The following is a 16,124-nucleotide window of genomic DNA, read 5'->3' on the forward strand; positions in this document are numbered from 1 at the left end:
CTGGAAGTGGATAGCATTTTTTTTTCATTATGAGTCCTTTGAAATTGTCTTGAATCATGGTATTAATCATAGTAGACAAATCTTTTGGAGTTGGTCACCATTACAACATTACTGTTACTCCACACAAAGACCCTCTGGTTCTTCTCATTTTACTTCGCATCAGTTCATATGGGCATTGTGATTTTTTTTCGGAAAACACCTTCCTCATCATTTCTTATAGGACGGTAGTATTCCATCACAACTATAACCACAACTTGTTCAGCTATTCCCCAGTTGATGGGCATCCCCTCAGTTTCTCCAATTCGTTGCTACCACAAAAAGAGTTGCTATAAATATTTTTGTACATATAGGTCCTTTTATGTTTTTTTTCTTGATCTCTTTGGGATACAGTCCTAGTTGTGGAATTGCAAGGTCAAAGGGTTTGCAGAATTTTATAGCTCTTTAGTTATAGTTCCAAATTGTTCTCTAGAATGACTGGTCCAGTTCACAACTCCAGCGACAGTTTATTACTGTACCTATTCTTCCTCATCCTCTCTACCATTTGTAATTTCGGATAGGTGTGAGATGGTACCTTCTAATTGTTTTAATTTGCATTTGTCTAGTAGTTATTTAGATCATTTCTTAAAATAACTATAGATAGTTTTGATTTCTTTTTCTGAAAGCTGACTGTTTATATCCTTTGACCATTTATTAATTTAGGAATTACTCTTATTTTTGCAAATTTGACTCAGTTTCCCATAAATTTTAGAAATTAGGCCTTTGTCAGAAAAATTTGCCCTTAAATTTTTTTTTGGTATGATGTCATTGTCTATGGTATTTTTTTTTTAGCAAAATGTAGTTTCCCTGATTATCTCTTTTAATTAGGTCTATTTTTGTTTTTGTTTTGTCTGAGATTATGACTGCTACCTCTGTTTTTTTTTAACTTCAGCTGAAATAAAATAGATTCTGTTTCAGCCCATTATTTTAACTCTGTCTTTCTGTTTCAAGTGTGTCTCTTGTAAACGACATATTGTCAGATTCTGGTTTCTAATCCATTCTACTATCCACTTCCATTTTATGAGCGAACTCATCTCATTCCCATTCACAGTTAGGATTATTAGCTGTATTTCCCTCTATCCTATTTTCTTCTCTTTATCTTTCTCTTTTTATTGTGTCCATCCTCAAAAGTCTGTTTTTCTTCAGACCACTGCTCCCTTAATCTGCTATCCTTTTTATCAGTACCTCCCCTGCCCATATCCCTTTTCCCCCTCCCCTCTTATTTCTTTATTGGGTAAGATAGATTTCTATGCCCAGTGGAGTATGTGTGTGTGTGTGTGTGTATGTGTGTATACATGCATGCACACATACATACATATACATAAAAGCATACATAGAGAACCTTTTCCCTATTCTCTCTCTTCCTTCTTCTTCCAGTACATCCCTCTTTCTCATGCCTTCATATTTTTTTGAGATCATCCCAACAAAGTCATTCACTCCTGTGCCCTCTGTCTATGTAGATTCCTTCCCTACTAATAACAAGGTTCTTAGGGGTTACATGTATCATCTTCCCACACAGGAATGTAAACAGTTTAACTTCAAAAAAATCTCTTATTATTATTCTTTCATATTTACCTTTTTATGCTTCTCTTGAGTCTTGTGTTTAAATGTCTAATCTTCTATTCAATTCTTTTTCCTCAGGAGTGCTTGAAAGTCCTCTATTTCATTAAATGTCCATTTCAACACACAACCCCTCCCCATCCTCCTACTGCCTGCTTGATTATACTCAGTTTTGCTGGGTAGGTTATTCTTGGTTGTAATCCTAGCTCCTTTGCCTTTTAGAATATGATATTCTAAATCCCCCATTCCTTTAATATGGAAGCTACTAAATCTTCTGTGATTCTGACAGTGGCTCCATAAGATCAGAATTGTTTCTTTCTGACTGTTTGCAATATTTTCTCCCTGACCTGGGATATTTGGAAATTGCCTAAAAAATTCTTTAGAATTTTCATTTTGGGATCTCTTTAAGAAGTTAATTGGTGGATTATTTCAATATCTTTTTCTCCCTCTGAATCTAAAGTATTGGAGCACTTTTCCTTTATAATTTGTTAAAATATGATGTCCAAGATCTTCTTAAAAAATCACTACTTACAGGTAGTCCAATAATTCTTAAATAATCTCTCCTTGATCTGTTTTACAGTTGTTTTCCTAATGAGATATTTCACATTTTTTTCATTCTTTTGACTTAGTTTTATTGTTCATTGATGTCTTATGGAGAGAATTGCTTCCACTTGCCCAAATCTAATTTTTTTTTTTTAATGCAATTTATTTATTTAACATATTTGGTTTTCAGCATTTTAAGGAATAATTTTTTTTCGGTGAGTTTTTGACCTCCTTTTCCATTTGTCCAATTCTGCTTTTAAAGGAATTGTTTTCTTCAGTGAATTTTTGTACCTTCTTTTCTATTTGTCCTATTCTGTTTTGAAATGAGCTATTTTCTTCAGTGAATTTATATGCCTCTTTCATGATTAGACCAATTCTGTTTTTAAGGTATTATTTTCTTTAGTTTTTTGTGCCGCATTTTACCAAGCTGTTCATTTTTTTTTTATATATTGCATTCTTTTATTTTCCCAATTTTTCCTCTACCCCTCATCTTTCTTTAAGTCTTCTAGGAGTTCTTTTTTGGCTTTGGTCCAATAAGCATTTTTCTTTGAGATTTTACATATTGCCGTTTTCATACTATTGTCCTCTTCTATGTTTATGTCTTAATCCTTCCTGCCACTATAGTAGCTTTTTATGGTCAAATTTTTTTTGTTGTTGTTTGCTTATTTTTCCCAGCTTATTTATTCATTTTTGAACTTTATGCTAAAGTTGGACTCTTCTCATCTGAGATTGGGCTAATAGCTGGTACTGCTACTGGGCATGCTTAGTACTGGTCCCCATACTGGTGTCACAGATGTCTCCTGCTGATCTCATAAGTTGTCTTAGGCTGGAAAAAATATCTCATTCTAACCTTTTGTTGAATCTGCCACTCCAAAATTTGATTTGTGGAGCTCTTTGGAGGGGAATGTTGGGAGAGTTTAAATGAGTTGCTGCCTCGGTTCTGCCACTTTGCCTCTCACCTACTGATAGATTTCTTTGTACTTAAGGACCTCCTCTTTTACAAGGTTGCTATTGTTAAAAAAATGGGTGGAAATCCATCTGATGAATGAAGAAAGAGAGAATATTTGAGGCATAACAAGCAATGTTAGAAATAAGACCATGCAGGCACAAGGGGATAGTGAGAGTTCAGTGGATAAAGATTTTTCCAAGTTTGTCTAGAGCTTTATATGTGTGGAAGGGACTATTTGGAACAAGTCTAGAAACCAAGGTTAGGGCCAGATTGTTGAATGCATTGAATTTAGGATCAAATTGTGACTTTACCATAGTTTAGGTTAAGAGATTCAAAATTTAAAACCAGAGTATGAAATATTCTTACAGCATGCTTCCTAACCTGGAACTTTGCAGATTTCCCCCAAATTCAAACACATAAACCAAGGAAAAGTCTTTGTCCTGGAAGGGAAGTGAATGTAATTCTGGCATCATAGTTGCTCTCTTCTAGAGGCAGAATGCCTCGAATCCCAAGAATCAGACACATTTAAATGCAACTGAAGGACAAAGAACTATATATGACCTTATACATAACTTTTGTGAGATTATGTTCTTGGAAATGGTGATTTATCACTGAATTTCAGTTACTAAAATTGAGCAAAGGGAAAAGAAAAGAAAAGAAAAGAAAAGAAAACTCTGCCCCTGTATGTCAACTCTGAGATATCCCATTATCATTAAAATTTACTTAATGAGTTCTAGGAAAATTGCTATTCAGTGGGTACAGAATTGTAAGTTTTCATTATTTTAAACTGAAGGGGAAATTAAAAAAATAAACCTTTGTAGAAGCTGGCACATACTTATATCAGTGCAGAAGTCTAATGATGCTTTTTCAATTCTTCTTCTTTCATTTAAAAAAACCATAACCTTTCCCTCAGACTTTAAGGTCAAGCTTCACTGCCTCCTCTCCCTTGAAACTTTCTCTTAACCTCTCATATGTTTCTCATAGAATTTTGGACCTGGAAAATGTTTAAACCTCATATAATCTAACCGCCTTCTTGCTACATATGATGAAACTGGGGGAGTCCTTATAAGTTAATGACCTGACTAAAGTTGCTCAGATGGTTAGCGGAAAAGCCAAAAATGAAACTAAAACATTCTGCCCCTCAGTTGAGTACTCCCTGCATGATGCCACTGCTGCCTTGCTTTAATGTGCCTCTTCCTTTCCACCAATTGCAACTTACTTGTATTTTCTTTATTTCTCTATTCATGGTTAATCTTTGATTGGATTATATCTGCCTTCAGGGAAGAGACTATGCTTTTCCTCAAGGGATTTTAGGAGCAAGAAGGTACCTTTAAGTTTATTTTGTCCATCCTTAATTTTACAGATGAGGCAACTGAAGCTCAGAGAGGTTAAGTATTGTGACACTGCATTAATAATAATAATAATAATAATAATGATAATAGCTAGTATTTATATAGATATTAAGATTTGCTAAAGCTCTTTATGTGTATCTTGTATGATTCCCACAACTTTTATGGTAGATAGGTCCTATTATTATCCAAAATTTATAGTTAAAGAAACTGAGGCAGATAAAGGTTAAGTGACCTTCCCAAGGTTACACATCCAGTAAGTATCTGAACTGGGATTTGAACTCAGATCTTCCTGACTTCAGGACAAGTTCTATATCCATTTTGTTGCCTGCTTGCTGTGTTAGAATTAAAGATGTAATACTAACCCAGGTTCTGTGACACTAAATTCATGGTTTTTTTGGTTTTGTTTTCATTTGATTTTTGGACGTTAACATTCAAGCTTTTACTTTGGCATCATCAATGCCTAGCCTAGTGCCTTAAACACAGTAAACAGTACTCCGAGGGATCTGTGTTCTTCTGTGTCCCAGTCAGATGGTTGTCACAACCCTTCTATGTGTGGCTACTTTGTCCATGGCTTCCCTTAAATTTTTAATAATGGGTGGATACAGTTAACCTGAGGCAACTAGGTGGTGCCATGGGTAGAATGCCAGGCCTGGAGACAAAAAGACGCAATGGCCTTTCTGTAAGGAACTAACATTCTTTTTTATTTAATTTTTAATTGATGGAGTAAAATAAGCATTTCCATAACAGTATAATAAAAAAGATGATTGCACATGAAACTGCAAATCAATTATGTACAACTTGCTATTCCTTTTAAATATATACTAAAGTTATCAAAAAAAACTTTGCAGTCAATAAACTTATTACAGAGGGGTCTTGTTCTCTCTGGCTATAATTCTCTTCACCTTGAACTTAATCTCTGTGCTCGTAATGATGTGTTCTCTTGGAAAATATCATTTGTACACCTCAGCTTTTTTATACTTCCATGAAGGATGACCTTGGTTTACATGTAGAGATTATTCTTATAAATTTTTTGTGTAGATGAGAAAGAAATTATGTTACCCAAGATTTATTGCTATTCTTTGAAACACTTTTTCTTTTTAGGGTGGTAGGGTGGGGATGAAGGCGGGGGAGGGAAGAAGGGGAATAATAATGAGGACCACAATTTTCAACACACCTTTTTTATCTTTTCCTTTTCAGAAGCTTTGAATGTCAATTCCTCAACACATTGTAAGAGCTTAATAAATGTTGAATTGGTTAAAAGCAACCACAGCAAAGTTGGAAGTTATCTAGAGAAACATTGTACCCTAGTGGGCTGGGAGTTAAGACACTTTATGTCTTAATCTTGGCCCTGCCACTATTTTGTATGACTTCTTGGGGCTTCAGTGCTGCAGTGTCTTTCTCTTTTTGAGAAAGTGATTAGACCAGATCATTTTTACAGACTTTTTTCAATTCCTATAGGCTGTAGGTCTGAGATCCTTTAAACTCAAGCATTCTATGTGTTAAGGGTCCACCTAGATCTAATGCTTTTTTCTAATATCCCTTCTGCTTCTTATCATTCTAAGATCCCTTCTAAGTCTAATATTCTATTGTTCTGTTTTATTCTATTTAAGAGAGGGAATTACTCCCCTAGCTCATGCTTTCTATATTGCTGAAATCCCCTCTGCACTCCTGACTTGCCTTGATCCTCCTTTATGGACATATTGTCCATCACAGTGGACAGCGTATTATTCATGTTGACAGAGGAAGTACCTATGTACCAATAAGGTCATAGATCATTTGAGGCATTGAAAATGTTGTTGCTATAAATGTTATAAATGCTACGTATTGGAATATCTATAAAATACTCATGATCTAACATTTCTTTAAAACCTCCAAGATCTGCATTTCTCTACGTTTTCATGGAAGAGATGGGGAAACTTAATGACCTGTTACTGTGTTTCTTTCCAATGAATATGTATTTAAACAGGTCTGTTTGCTTATTCTCCACATCCTGTTTGCCAGAGGGGTTGGCTTCTTGCCTGGTTTTAAAGAGCTGACATGACTTTGGTTTTGTGTTTGCTAGGCCCTGCTCCATCGCCAACATTGTTTTTACCCCCCACTTATTTTTGGGCAGGTTTTGACCTGATGGATTTATTCAGTGTGAAGGACATCTTGGGGAAGAAAGAAGGTGGTGCTCAGAGTTCTTATGTCCGAATGGGATCATTCCCGGTGGTGCAAAGGACTGAGTAAGTATGACTGGTTCTCTGCTGCCTTCCTTCCTATAATTGCCCTCTGACTAGCCTTAGGCAAGATGAGGGAAGGGGACTGGCTGACAACAATTATTGGCTCTAGCGATGACAAGGACCATTGCCTGACTCATGGGCAGAATGCTTTGAGGTGTGAAAGCCAGCAGATCTCCCACCTGGGTTTTCAGACTGCTGATTATTCTCTTCATTGGTTTTTTTTTAAAACTAGTTTCTTACCCTTTTGAAAGAACCTCAAGATACAAGTCAACATGCATTCATGTCTTCAACCAGGTTTGTTTGAGTGCCCAATATGTGCCCAGAAATAGTCTAGGAGATGCAGGGTATACTTAAGAACACATGACCCCTACCATCAGTATTTCTTCAGTCCTCTGGTCTTAGGGTTTATCAGATGGCCTTTTAGATACAGGAAGACATTGGGCTGATGCCTTCAAACAACTCAAATGTGCAGTATTGTCCAAACTCCTTTCTATGTCACGATGAGGTATTTTTGATATATCATCCATTCAGTAAAATCATTATGTACTATGAGAAGAGGGCAATGGATCAGGAAGAGCTTTCTGGAGATGGCATTTGAGATGAGCTTGACAGATGGCTAGGTTTTTTTGTTATTGTTTGTTTTTGTTTTTTAATTGAGTAGATCACTTATGACCTGGTCCTTTAAGGATGAGTAGGATTTCCAAAGACAGAGACAGAGATTGAGATCATTCCAGACCTGGGGAGTGAAGTAGCAAAACCACAAGGTGGGAAAACACAGGATGAGCCATTTAGCCTCTTCATTTAGCTAGAGCTAAAAGTGAGTATTTGAGTTGAGCATTAATTATGACCAGGGCAAGCATAGTAAGTGATGTTGAGAACACAGCTTTAGGCTACTTGCTCCTGAAACTTTGTACTTACTAACTTTGAAACTAATTTGCCCCTTTTACTTCTGGTCCTATAACTACATTGTAGATCTGGGTATATGAATATCTGTAAGCACTTATATTATATTATGTGTATTTCTATATAATAGTCTATAAATGAATAGCTCATCATACACACACATATTATTATTACAGTCTACATGTGAAATAAACTTGGTAAAAGACGTACTATTTTACTTACAACAGCCACTATTGTTTTCTCATCAAAATAGTGCCTTAAACATGAACCCAGTAATTCTATTTCTCTCCCTCCAAACCCCACCCCACCTTTACCCATGACAAGCAAGAATGAATGGGAGAAGACAGACCACTGGACTTTAAGTGGAGAAATTACCATATCATGGAAAGAAGAGTAGTATTTGGGAGTCAGCAAGTCTTGGTTCTCATCCAGTCTCTGTCACTACCAAGCTGTGCCTCTGGGAGAATTACCACGCTGTAGTTATCAGATATGAACCTCTTATTGCAAATATGCTTAATCATATTGCTCTCCCACCCCACTGGTGTTAAGAAGGAGGGGCCTGAAAGGAGGAACAGCTTGATGGATGGAAGAATGGAGGAGCCATTCTAAAGTATGTCTTTTTAAAAAAATCATTTAAAAAATTAAGATTTTTATTTAAAGCTTTGAATTCCAAATTCTACCCTTCCCTCCCTCTCTCCTCTCCTCAGAGAAGGTAAACAATGAGATATAGGTTATACATTATCAGTTATGTAAAACATTTCCGTATTAGTCAATTTGTACAAGATGACTTGAATAAAAGAAAAAAAATGAAAGAAAGTGAAAAATAGCATACTTCAGGCTGTATTCAATCAATATTAGTTGTTTCTCTGGAGGTGGATAGTATGCTTCATCATTAGTCCTTGGGTCATTTTATTGCTGAGAATAGCTAAGTCATTCACAGTTCTTTATTGAACAATATTGCTGTTACTGTGTTGAACGTCCTCCTGGTTTTGTTCAATTCACTATGAGTCATTCATATAAGTCTTTCCAAGTCTTTCTGAAATCATCCTGCTTGTCATTTCTTTCAACAAAACAATATTCCATTACAACCACATACTATAGCTTGTGTAGTCATTCCCTAATTGATAGCATCCCTTTGATTTCTAATTCTTAGCCACCACAAAAAGAGCCACTACAAATATTTTTTTACAAATAGATGTCTTTCCCCTCTTTTTGGATATTTTTGGGATATAGACCTAGTAGTTGTGTTGCTGGATCAAAGGGAATGCACAGTTTTATAGCCCTTTGGTCAGAGTCCCAAATTGTTCTCCAGAATGGTCAGATCACTTCACAATTCCACCAACAGTGCATTAGTGTCCCAGTTTTCCCACATCCCCTCCAATATCCAACATTTTCTTTTTTTTTGTCATATTAGCCACTCTGATGTGTGTGAGGTGGCGTCTCAGAGTTGTTTTAATTTGCATTTCTCTGATCAATAGTGTTTTAGACCATTTTTATATGACTGTAGATAGCTTTGATTTCTTTGTCTGAAAACTCCCTGTTCATATCCTTTGACCATTCATCAACTGGGAAATGACTTAAATTTATTTACAAATTTGACTTAGTTCTCTATATATTTGAGAAATGAGGCCTTTATCAGAGATACTTGTTGCAAATTTTTTTCCAGTTTTCTGTTTTCCTTATAATTTTGGTTGCATTGGGATTTTTTGGGAACATTTTTAATTTCATATAATCAAAATTTTGCATTTTGTAATGCTATCTATACATTCTTTGGTCCTAAATTCTTCCCTTACCTATAAATCTGACAGATATACCATGGCACATTCTCTTAATTTGCTTATGTTATCGCCTTTTATATGTAAATCATATACCCATTTTGACCTTATCTTAGTATATGATGTGAAATGTTGGTCTGCACTTAGTTTCTTCCATACTGTTTTTAAGTTTTCTCAGCAGTTTTTGTCAAATAATGAGTTTTTATTGCAAAAGCTTGCATCTTTGCGTTTATCATATACTAGGTTACTATGGTCATTTACTATAGTGTAATTTGTACCTAATCTATTCTACTGATCAACCACTCTAAAGTATGTCTTTTAAGGCGAGGTTTGTGTGTGCCATCACAATGGCTGACCCTGGGCCACCAAAAGGAGGCTTAGGTGGAAGAAGGACAAAGGGCTAGATGACAAAACAAATTTCTTTTAATTCATTTTTTTTGTTTCAAACCTGGCCTTAGTTCTACCTGAGTTGCTAATATGGAAAAAATAGTCATTGAGAGCCTACTTCATCAACAGAAGAGATTATGATGATAGTAGTAACTGGGTAAATCTTTATGCAAAAAGTGGGTCTTCAATTAGACTTCACAGAATGGGTAGAATTTGAATAATGAACAGGAAAAGAGCATTCCCAGTGAAGGAAGGCATCATGACATAGATTTCTGACTTGTAGTCAGAAAGACCTAGGTTTGACTTCCCACCCTAGACATTCACTGTGTAAGCATGGATGATTCATGGAATTTCCTGGACTTCAGAGCCTCAGTTTCCTCATATATAAATCAGGCATAATACTAACACCTACCTCACAGAGTTGCCATGAGGATCAAATGAGAGAACATATTTCCATTAATACTTTGCAAAGTTTAAAGGGGTATAGGAATGACAATGATGCTGCTGCTGATGAGGAAACATCATGATTATAGGCTCAGAATTGTGAATTATCATTATGTTATTTATCATTAACTTGTCATGTTGCTAGGTGTTGGTGGTTGCAGGATCAGGGAGGAATTTTTAGGGCTGGAGTGAAGATCATGACATCATAGGATCATAGATTTAAAACTGGAAAGGAGCATAGAAGTCATATAATTCCACTCCGTTATTTTCCAATGAGAATACTGAAGTCAAAAGAGGCAAAATTGCTCATGCAAGGTCATGCAGCTAATAATGGCAGAGTTGGGATTTGAACCCAGGTCCTCTGACTCCACCAGCAAACTTTTACAGAACCACACTTCCTCTGACTGGGTGATACATGTAGATGGAGAGGATGTCTGAATTGTATAGAGCTTTGGAAGTGGTTAGTGGTTTGGGGGCTTTGTTTTACCTAATAATGGAGCCTTTTGCCATCCTAAATCCAGGTCCTTATAACTTCTTTACGTTTGGCTCTCTGGTCACAGAAATAAGCCCTGAACCCTTTCCCCTCACATCGTATGGCTCTAGGTTATTAGAACATAGGATGTAAAGTTTATGTTTCACATGTAACTGTGAGGACAAAGCCCTAACAAATATTATGAAATAGGTGAAGGCTTGCCTTGTGGGTTAGGAGATAGAAAACTTGGGTCTGAATCATGGCTCTCCTACATCCCAGCCATTTCTACATGACTTTCAGTCTCTCTGAATCTAAGTGTTCTAATCTGTAAAAATATTGATGACTACACTTGTACTAACCTGCCTCAGGGAGTCATTTTGAGGAAAAAAAAACACATTGTAATCTATAAAATGCTATCATCTTATATAGATGGATTTATATAGTCATTTCTGGCGCCAACTATCCTTTTAGTCTATTCCTTTGAGTATCACCTCCCCACACCCTGGCTTTTTTACCACACTGTCTCAAGCAGTTCTAGAATTATCACTCCATTCTTGTCCCTACCTATACTTATCTACATACTTTTCCTTCCCTTTGGGGCACTGATTGGTACTAGGGTAGAGAAACCTAACTGGGAAAATTGATTCTGATACTTTCAATTAATCATCAGTAAGTAAACAGTTACTTAGTTTACTATGTGCCAGGCACTGTACTAAGTGCTGGAGATACAAAAAGAAGCTCCTTGCTCTCAAGGATCTTTCAGTCTAATGAGGAGGTAATAAGTTTTCCTTCCCAAGTAATGGTTGTATGCATTCATGTGGGCCTTCTAGAGATATAATCCATTTTTGCAGTATGTAGTATCTTACCTGGGACAGGGACAACATATGACAGTATTTAGGAAAATGTCAGGGTGGGGCAAAGACAACCTCCACTTGGAAAGACAAGGGTAGGTATATGAACTGAGAACTCAGCACGCTTAAATCAGAAGGCCAGGCTGGGTTGGTGCCTTGGTTTCTTTGGAGGGCTAAAGATCAAAGGAATGAGATGATTGAAGGAGAGGATGAACAAACAGTTATAGGAGTAGAGATCAAGAGTCAACAAGTGAATCTGATTCCTTACAGTTTCAGGGAGGAGGGAGGAAGGGATAGAATTTGGAACTCAAAACTGAAAAAAAGCAAACAAACAAATATTAGAAATTGTTTTAACATGTAGGATTATATATTATATATATATGTGTGTGGTGTATGTATATATATGTACATATGTTTGCGTATGTATACACACATCTACGCATGCATACATATATATATTTGCATACACACACACACACACACACACGTATTATCAGCAGGTGAAACATCTTAGAGAAAGGGATTGTGCTTTTCTGACCTGATTTCTCTTTCTAAAGCTTTCATTTTCTCTGGGGTTCTTGGCACCTTGCTGTTCCTGCCTCCATCCTGTGCTGATGCCCGGGACTAGCTTATCCAAGTTCTTTCCTGCCTTAATCAATCCAAGAACGCATTGTAAAGTGGCAGCAATGGTGAGGATTTCTGAATCTTGTTCCCTGGGGCAGATCAGTGGGGTCCCTTTTTAGGGAGATGCTGATTTTGGGGCCCCACAAGAGACCCCTACGTATGCTCTGCAGCCCAAACCCAGCATCAGCTGCAGGAGGGACTGTTGTTGATAGATGAAATGGAACAGATGAAATGCCATTGTCTCCTTTTTTTATTTGGAGCGTATGTGCAGACAACTCAAGAAAGAGCCAACATTAAATAGGATTATCAAACCAAGGTAATAATTCTGTTGTTTTTCCAGGTGTATGGATATCTTGAGTGTCTGATGACCATATTATAAAGCTCTCTTTTTCATACAGTGACAAGGGAATGTTTTTCATTAAATTCCTCCTTTCCCATCCTGGGGGACATCTTTCTGTTGAGAACATTTCTTCAAAAAACAATTGATTCATTTTGTTTTTATATCACCTATCTTGAGCTCTCTCAACCCAAAAAAGAGCTAAGCAAAACTATATGATCCAATGACTATCTGAAAGTGTATGTACGTCTTTTTCTGTACCCAAAGTCTCCCACTTTCCTAGTGAGAGAAGGAAGGAATGTTTTATTATCTGTCCTCCAGGACCAAGGTTGGTCGTGATAGAATCTGCCTTCCTTTTTATCTACATTATTGTACTCATGTAATGTTGTTCCATTTTGTTTATTTAACTCTGCAGCAGTTTCTAGAAGTCTCCTCCACATTTCTCTAAAGATAACTAGGCAGTTGAGTGGGTAGAACTCTGGATCTGAAGTCAGGAAGACCTGAGTTCAAATGCAGTCCAAGACACTAACTAGCTGTTTAACCCTGGGCAAATCATGTAATCTTTGTCTGCCTCAGTTAACTCAACTGTAAAATGAGAATCATCATAGCACCTACTTTCAAGGGTTGTTGTAGGGATGAAATGAGATAATGCTTGTAAATCATTTAGCATAGTGCCTAGAATACTTAATAGGTACTTAATAAACATTAGTTTCCTTCCTCTGAATTTCTTATATTTTCCATTTATTACTTCTTGATAAAATTTAATTATGTTCACATAACTGTTTGTATAGCCATTCTCCAGTCAATGGGCATTCACTTTGTTTCCAATTCTTTGATGCCCCAGAAAATGTTGTTATGAATATTTTTAAATATATAGGATATTTTTTAGTAATTTTCTTGACTACAGCAGTTTCCACAAGGAAATCAAGGAGCACTGCACCCTGGAAAAAAGGAGGACTCAGTGTCCTAGAGATTTATATTATTATTGAGAAAAAAAATTAGGTAATTCCTGCCATATGTAACTGGTTCTCCTGTCAAGTTCCCTCCCCTTTTCCAAAAAAAGGTGGGCTCTCAGATAAATCTGACTGCCTGCAAGAGTTTCTCTTGGTCATATCTCTTCATACACACTTACTTGCTCTCACAAAAAAAAGCCATCATGTGAAAACTGCTGAGACCCAACAACACTTGTAGCTTAATGGGACCCCAGAATAAGATTCCAGTCTCCTACAGAACAAATTCTATCTTTAGTCAGTAACTAAAGCCCCTGAATAATATCAAGACATTTAAAATTCATACACCAAGGACAGAATAAATAGACCCCTGACAAGTGAAGGATAATGTGGGCCTTGCCAGATGATTAAACTACATGGATATTATAATATTGCTGTCTATACTGGAGAACAGCAAGCTGATCTGTGTAGATGTGAACATTAAAATGCTATATGAATTTGATTCATTGTGATAAGGAAAGCCTTTGTGACGTTTCCCCCTGTCATCTGTGATTCCACTATAGAACTCAAAGAATAGAACATACACCCAATAGTGTTAGTCCACATGCCACTGACATCAGGAATGTTGACAATTCCTGAGATTGGTGAGGTTTCTATCAATTTTCCCATATAATGGGAACAATTATGTGAATAGTTGGAAGAATTAGGTTCACATACTAGCTGTTTTACTTTGGGAAAAGTCACCACATGATTTTAGACAAGGTACTTTATCCCTCTGATACTCAGTTTCATTATCTACAAAATGAGGAAAATAACATTTGTAGTACCTACAGGATTCTTACAGTACAGGATTCTTCCGAGAATCGTATAAAAATCGAATTTTAAGAGTCAGAGGGGACCTCAGCTGCCATGCCGATACCAGAAGGAATCCCCATTTAAACACACCTGGCAAGTGGTCATCTAGCCATTGGTTAAGTATGCCCAATGAGGGAGAACCGACAGCTTTTCAGGGCAACTCATTTCATTTTTGGACAGCCCTGATTGTCACAATTTTTCCTAACATCAAGTGTAATTTGCAACTTCTGTCCAAAGCTCATGGTTCTTCCCTTTAGGGCAGAACAGAGCAAGTCCAATCCCTTTTCCTCATGACAGGCCCTCAGATATTTGGACATCTATTGTACCCCCACTTAGCCTGTTTTATCTGAGTTAAACAGTTCCTTCAACCAGTATTCATATCACAGGTACTTGAGGCCCATCACCATCCTGGTTGCCCTTTTCTTGATACTTTCCAGTTTTCCAGTTTATCATTGTCCTTAAAGCAAATCTAGAATTGAATACAATACTCCGGATGGAGTCTGAGCAGGTCAAGGAACTACCATCTCCTTAGTCCTACATGCTAAGTTTCTGTAAATACAGCCCAAGGTTCTATTGGATTTTTTTGGCTGCCACCTCATCCTGATGATTTAATATTCAGTTTGCAGTTGACTAAACTTCTTTGTCCTAGGTTGCCATTTCTTTCTCCAATTCCTTTTGTAGATGTGGGGGTTAAGTGACTTGCCCAGGGTAACATAGGTAGTAAGTGCCTGAGGCCAAATTTGAACTCAAGAAGATGAGTCTTCTTAACTCCAGGCTGAGCAATGTGTCCACAGTACCACCTAGCTGCGCTTCATCTGTAGAATGGGGATAGTATCTATTTTTATAAACAAGGAAATTGAGACCTATGGAGGTTAAATAACTTGCCTAAGTTTACCCAATTAATAATTAGCTTCGCTGAAATTCATGACCAGGTCCCCTGACTCCCATTCTATCTCCTCTCCTTCTTACTCTACCTGACACCCTAGATTTCAGACTGCTGCCTGCCTTGACCTCTGAGATCCTTTCTCCTGCTCCTCTGTCTGCTCTCCTTTTTCTGAATTCTTAATCTACAGACCCTTAGCTTCTGATGATTAACTAATATGCTGATACATCAGTTTTTAGCTTATCCTTTCTAGACCTTTGGCAGACTTCTCACTCCTGGCAGCTGAGAGGCAGAGCCCTTCCAGTGGGGTGGGCCTAGGCCCAGACATCTGTATATCCTGCCCCTGTCCTGGCTCTCTCCTGACTCATCAAACCCTGTTTCTTCCTACAAGCCCAGGTTTGGGTTTTCCCCTTTGGTTTCCGTGTCTGAAACTGCCTTGTTAGCACCCATTACCATGGCATGTGCCTTCCCAAGAGTGACACTGCTTAGGCAGCGTCTCATTGTCTTAACTTGTTCTCTGTGCCTTCAGTCCATTTTCCTTCTTTCAGCAACAGTGGACAAGATGTACTTTCTGCTGTTATGGAATCAGTTGCATCTATTTTGAGGGCTGGCTCTGTTTTCTTTGCTTATATAAACATCCAGGAGCACTGGAAAGGAATCATAGGTAGGCAGTATGGAAAACAACCCTACTCCTTTGGTTTGTGACCTCATTAACACTGAGACTATTTAAGCTGAGTTTCCATGAAAATGAAAACTCAAGAAAAGTGAGAACTGGAGTTGGGTTGAAATAGTAATGGATCCAAGGTAATTTTGTGGATTGCATCACACCAGGCAGCTGAAGAAAAGAATTCGAACTTCAAAGAGAAAAAGAGGACATTTGCACATATTCTCAGTCAGGAATGGTGTGGGCATTTTGTTTGGTGTGAGAACAATAGATTTGAAGCTGCAAGGACCATAAATGTCGTATAGTTCCACACCCTC

At 37.2% G+C, this 16,124-nt stretch overlaps 1 protein-coding gene across 1 annotated transcript in view; it reads left to right on the forward strand.

The window, feature by feature from the left end:
- The window catches only part of COL22A1 (collagen type XXII alpha 1 chain), a 570,107-nt gene that overhangs the window by 109,067 nt on the left and 444,916 nt on the right, over nucleotides 1-16,124 (forward strand). The window contains exon 4 of the mRNA XM_036741444.1: nucleotides 6,554-6,665. Within this exon, the coding sequence (XP_036597339.1) occupies nucleotides 6,554-6,665 (112 nt within the window). The remainder of the gene's footprint in view (nucleotides 1-6,553; nucleotides 6,666-16,124) is intronic.

This window comes from Trichosurus vulpecula, chromosome 1 (genome assembly GCF_011100635.1).
Source record: "Trichosurus vulpecula isolate mTriVul1 chromosome 1, mTriVul1.pri, whole genome shotgun sequence".
Taxonomy (NCBI): Eukaryota; Metazoa; Chordata; class Mammalia; order Diprotodontia; family Phalangeridae; genus Trichosurus; species Trichosurus vulpecula.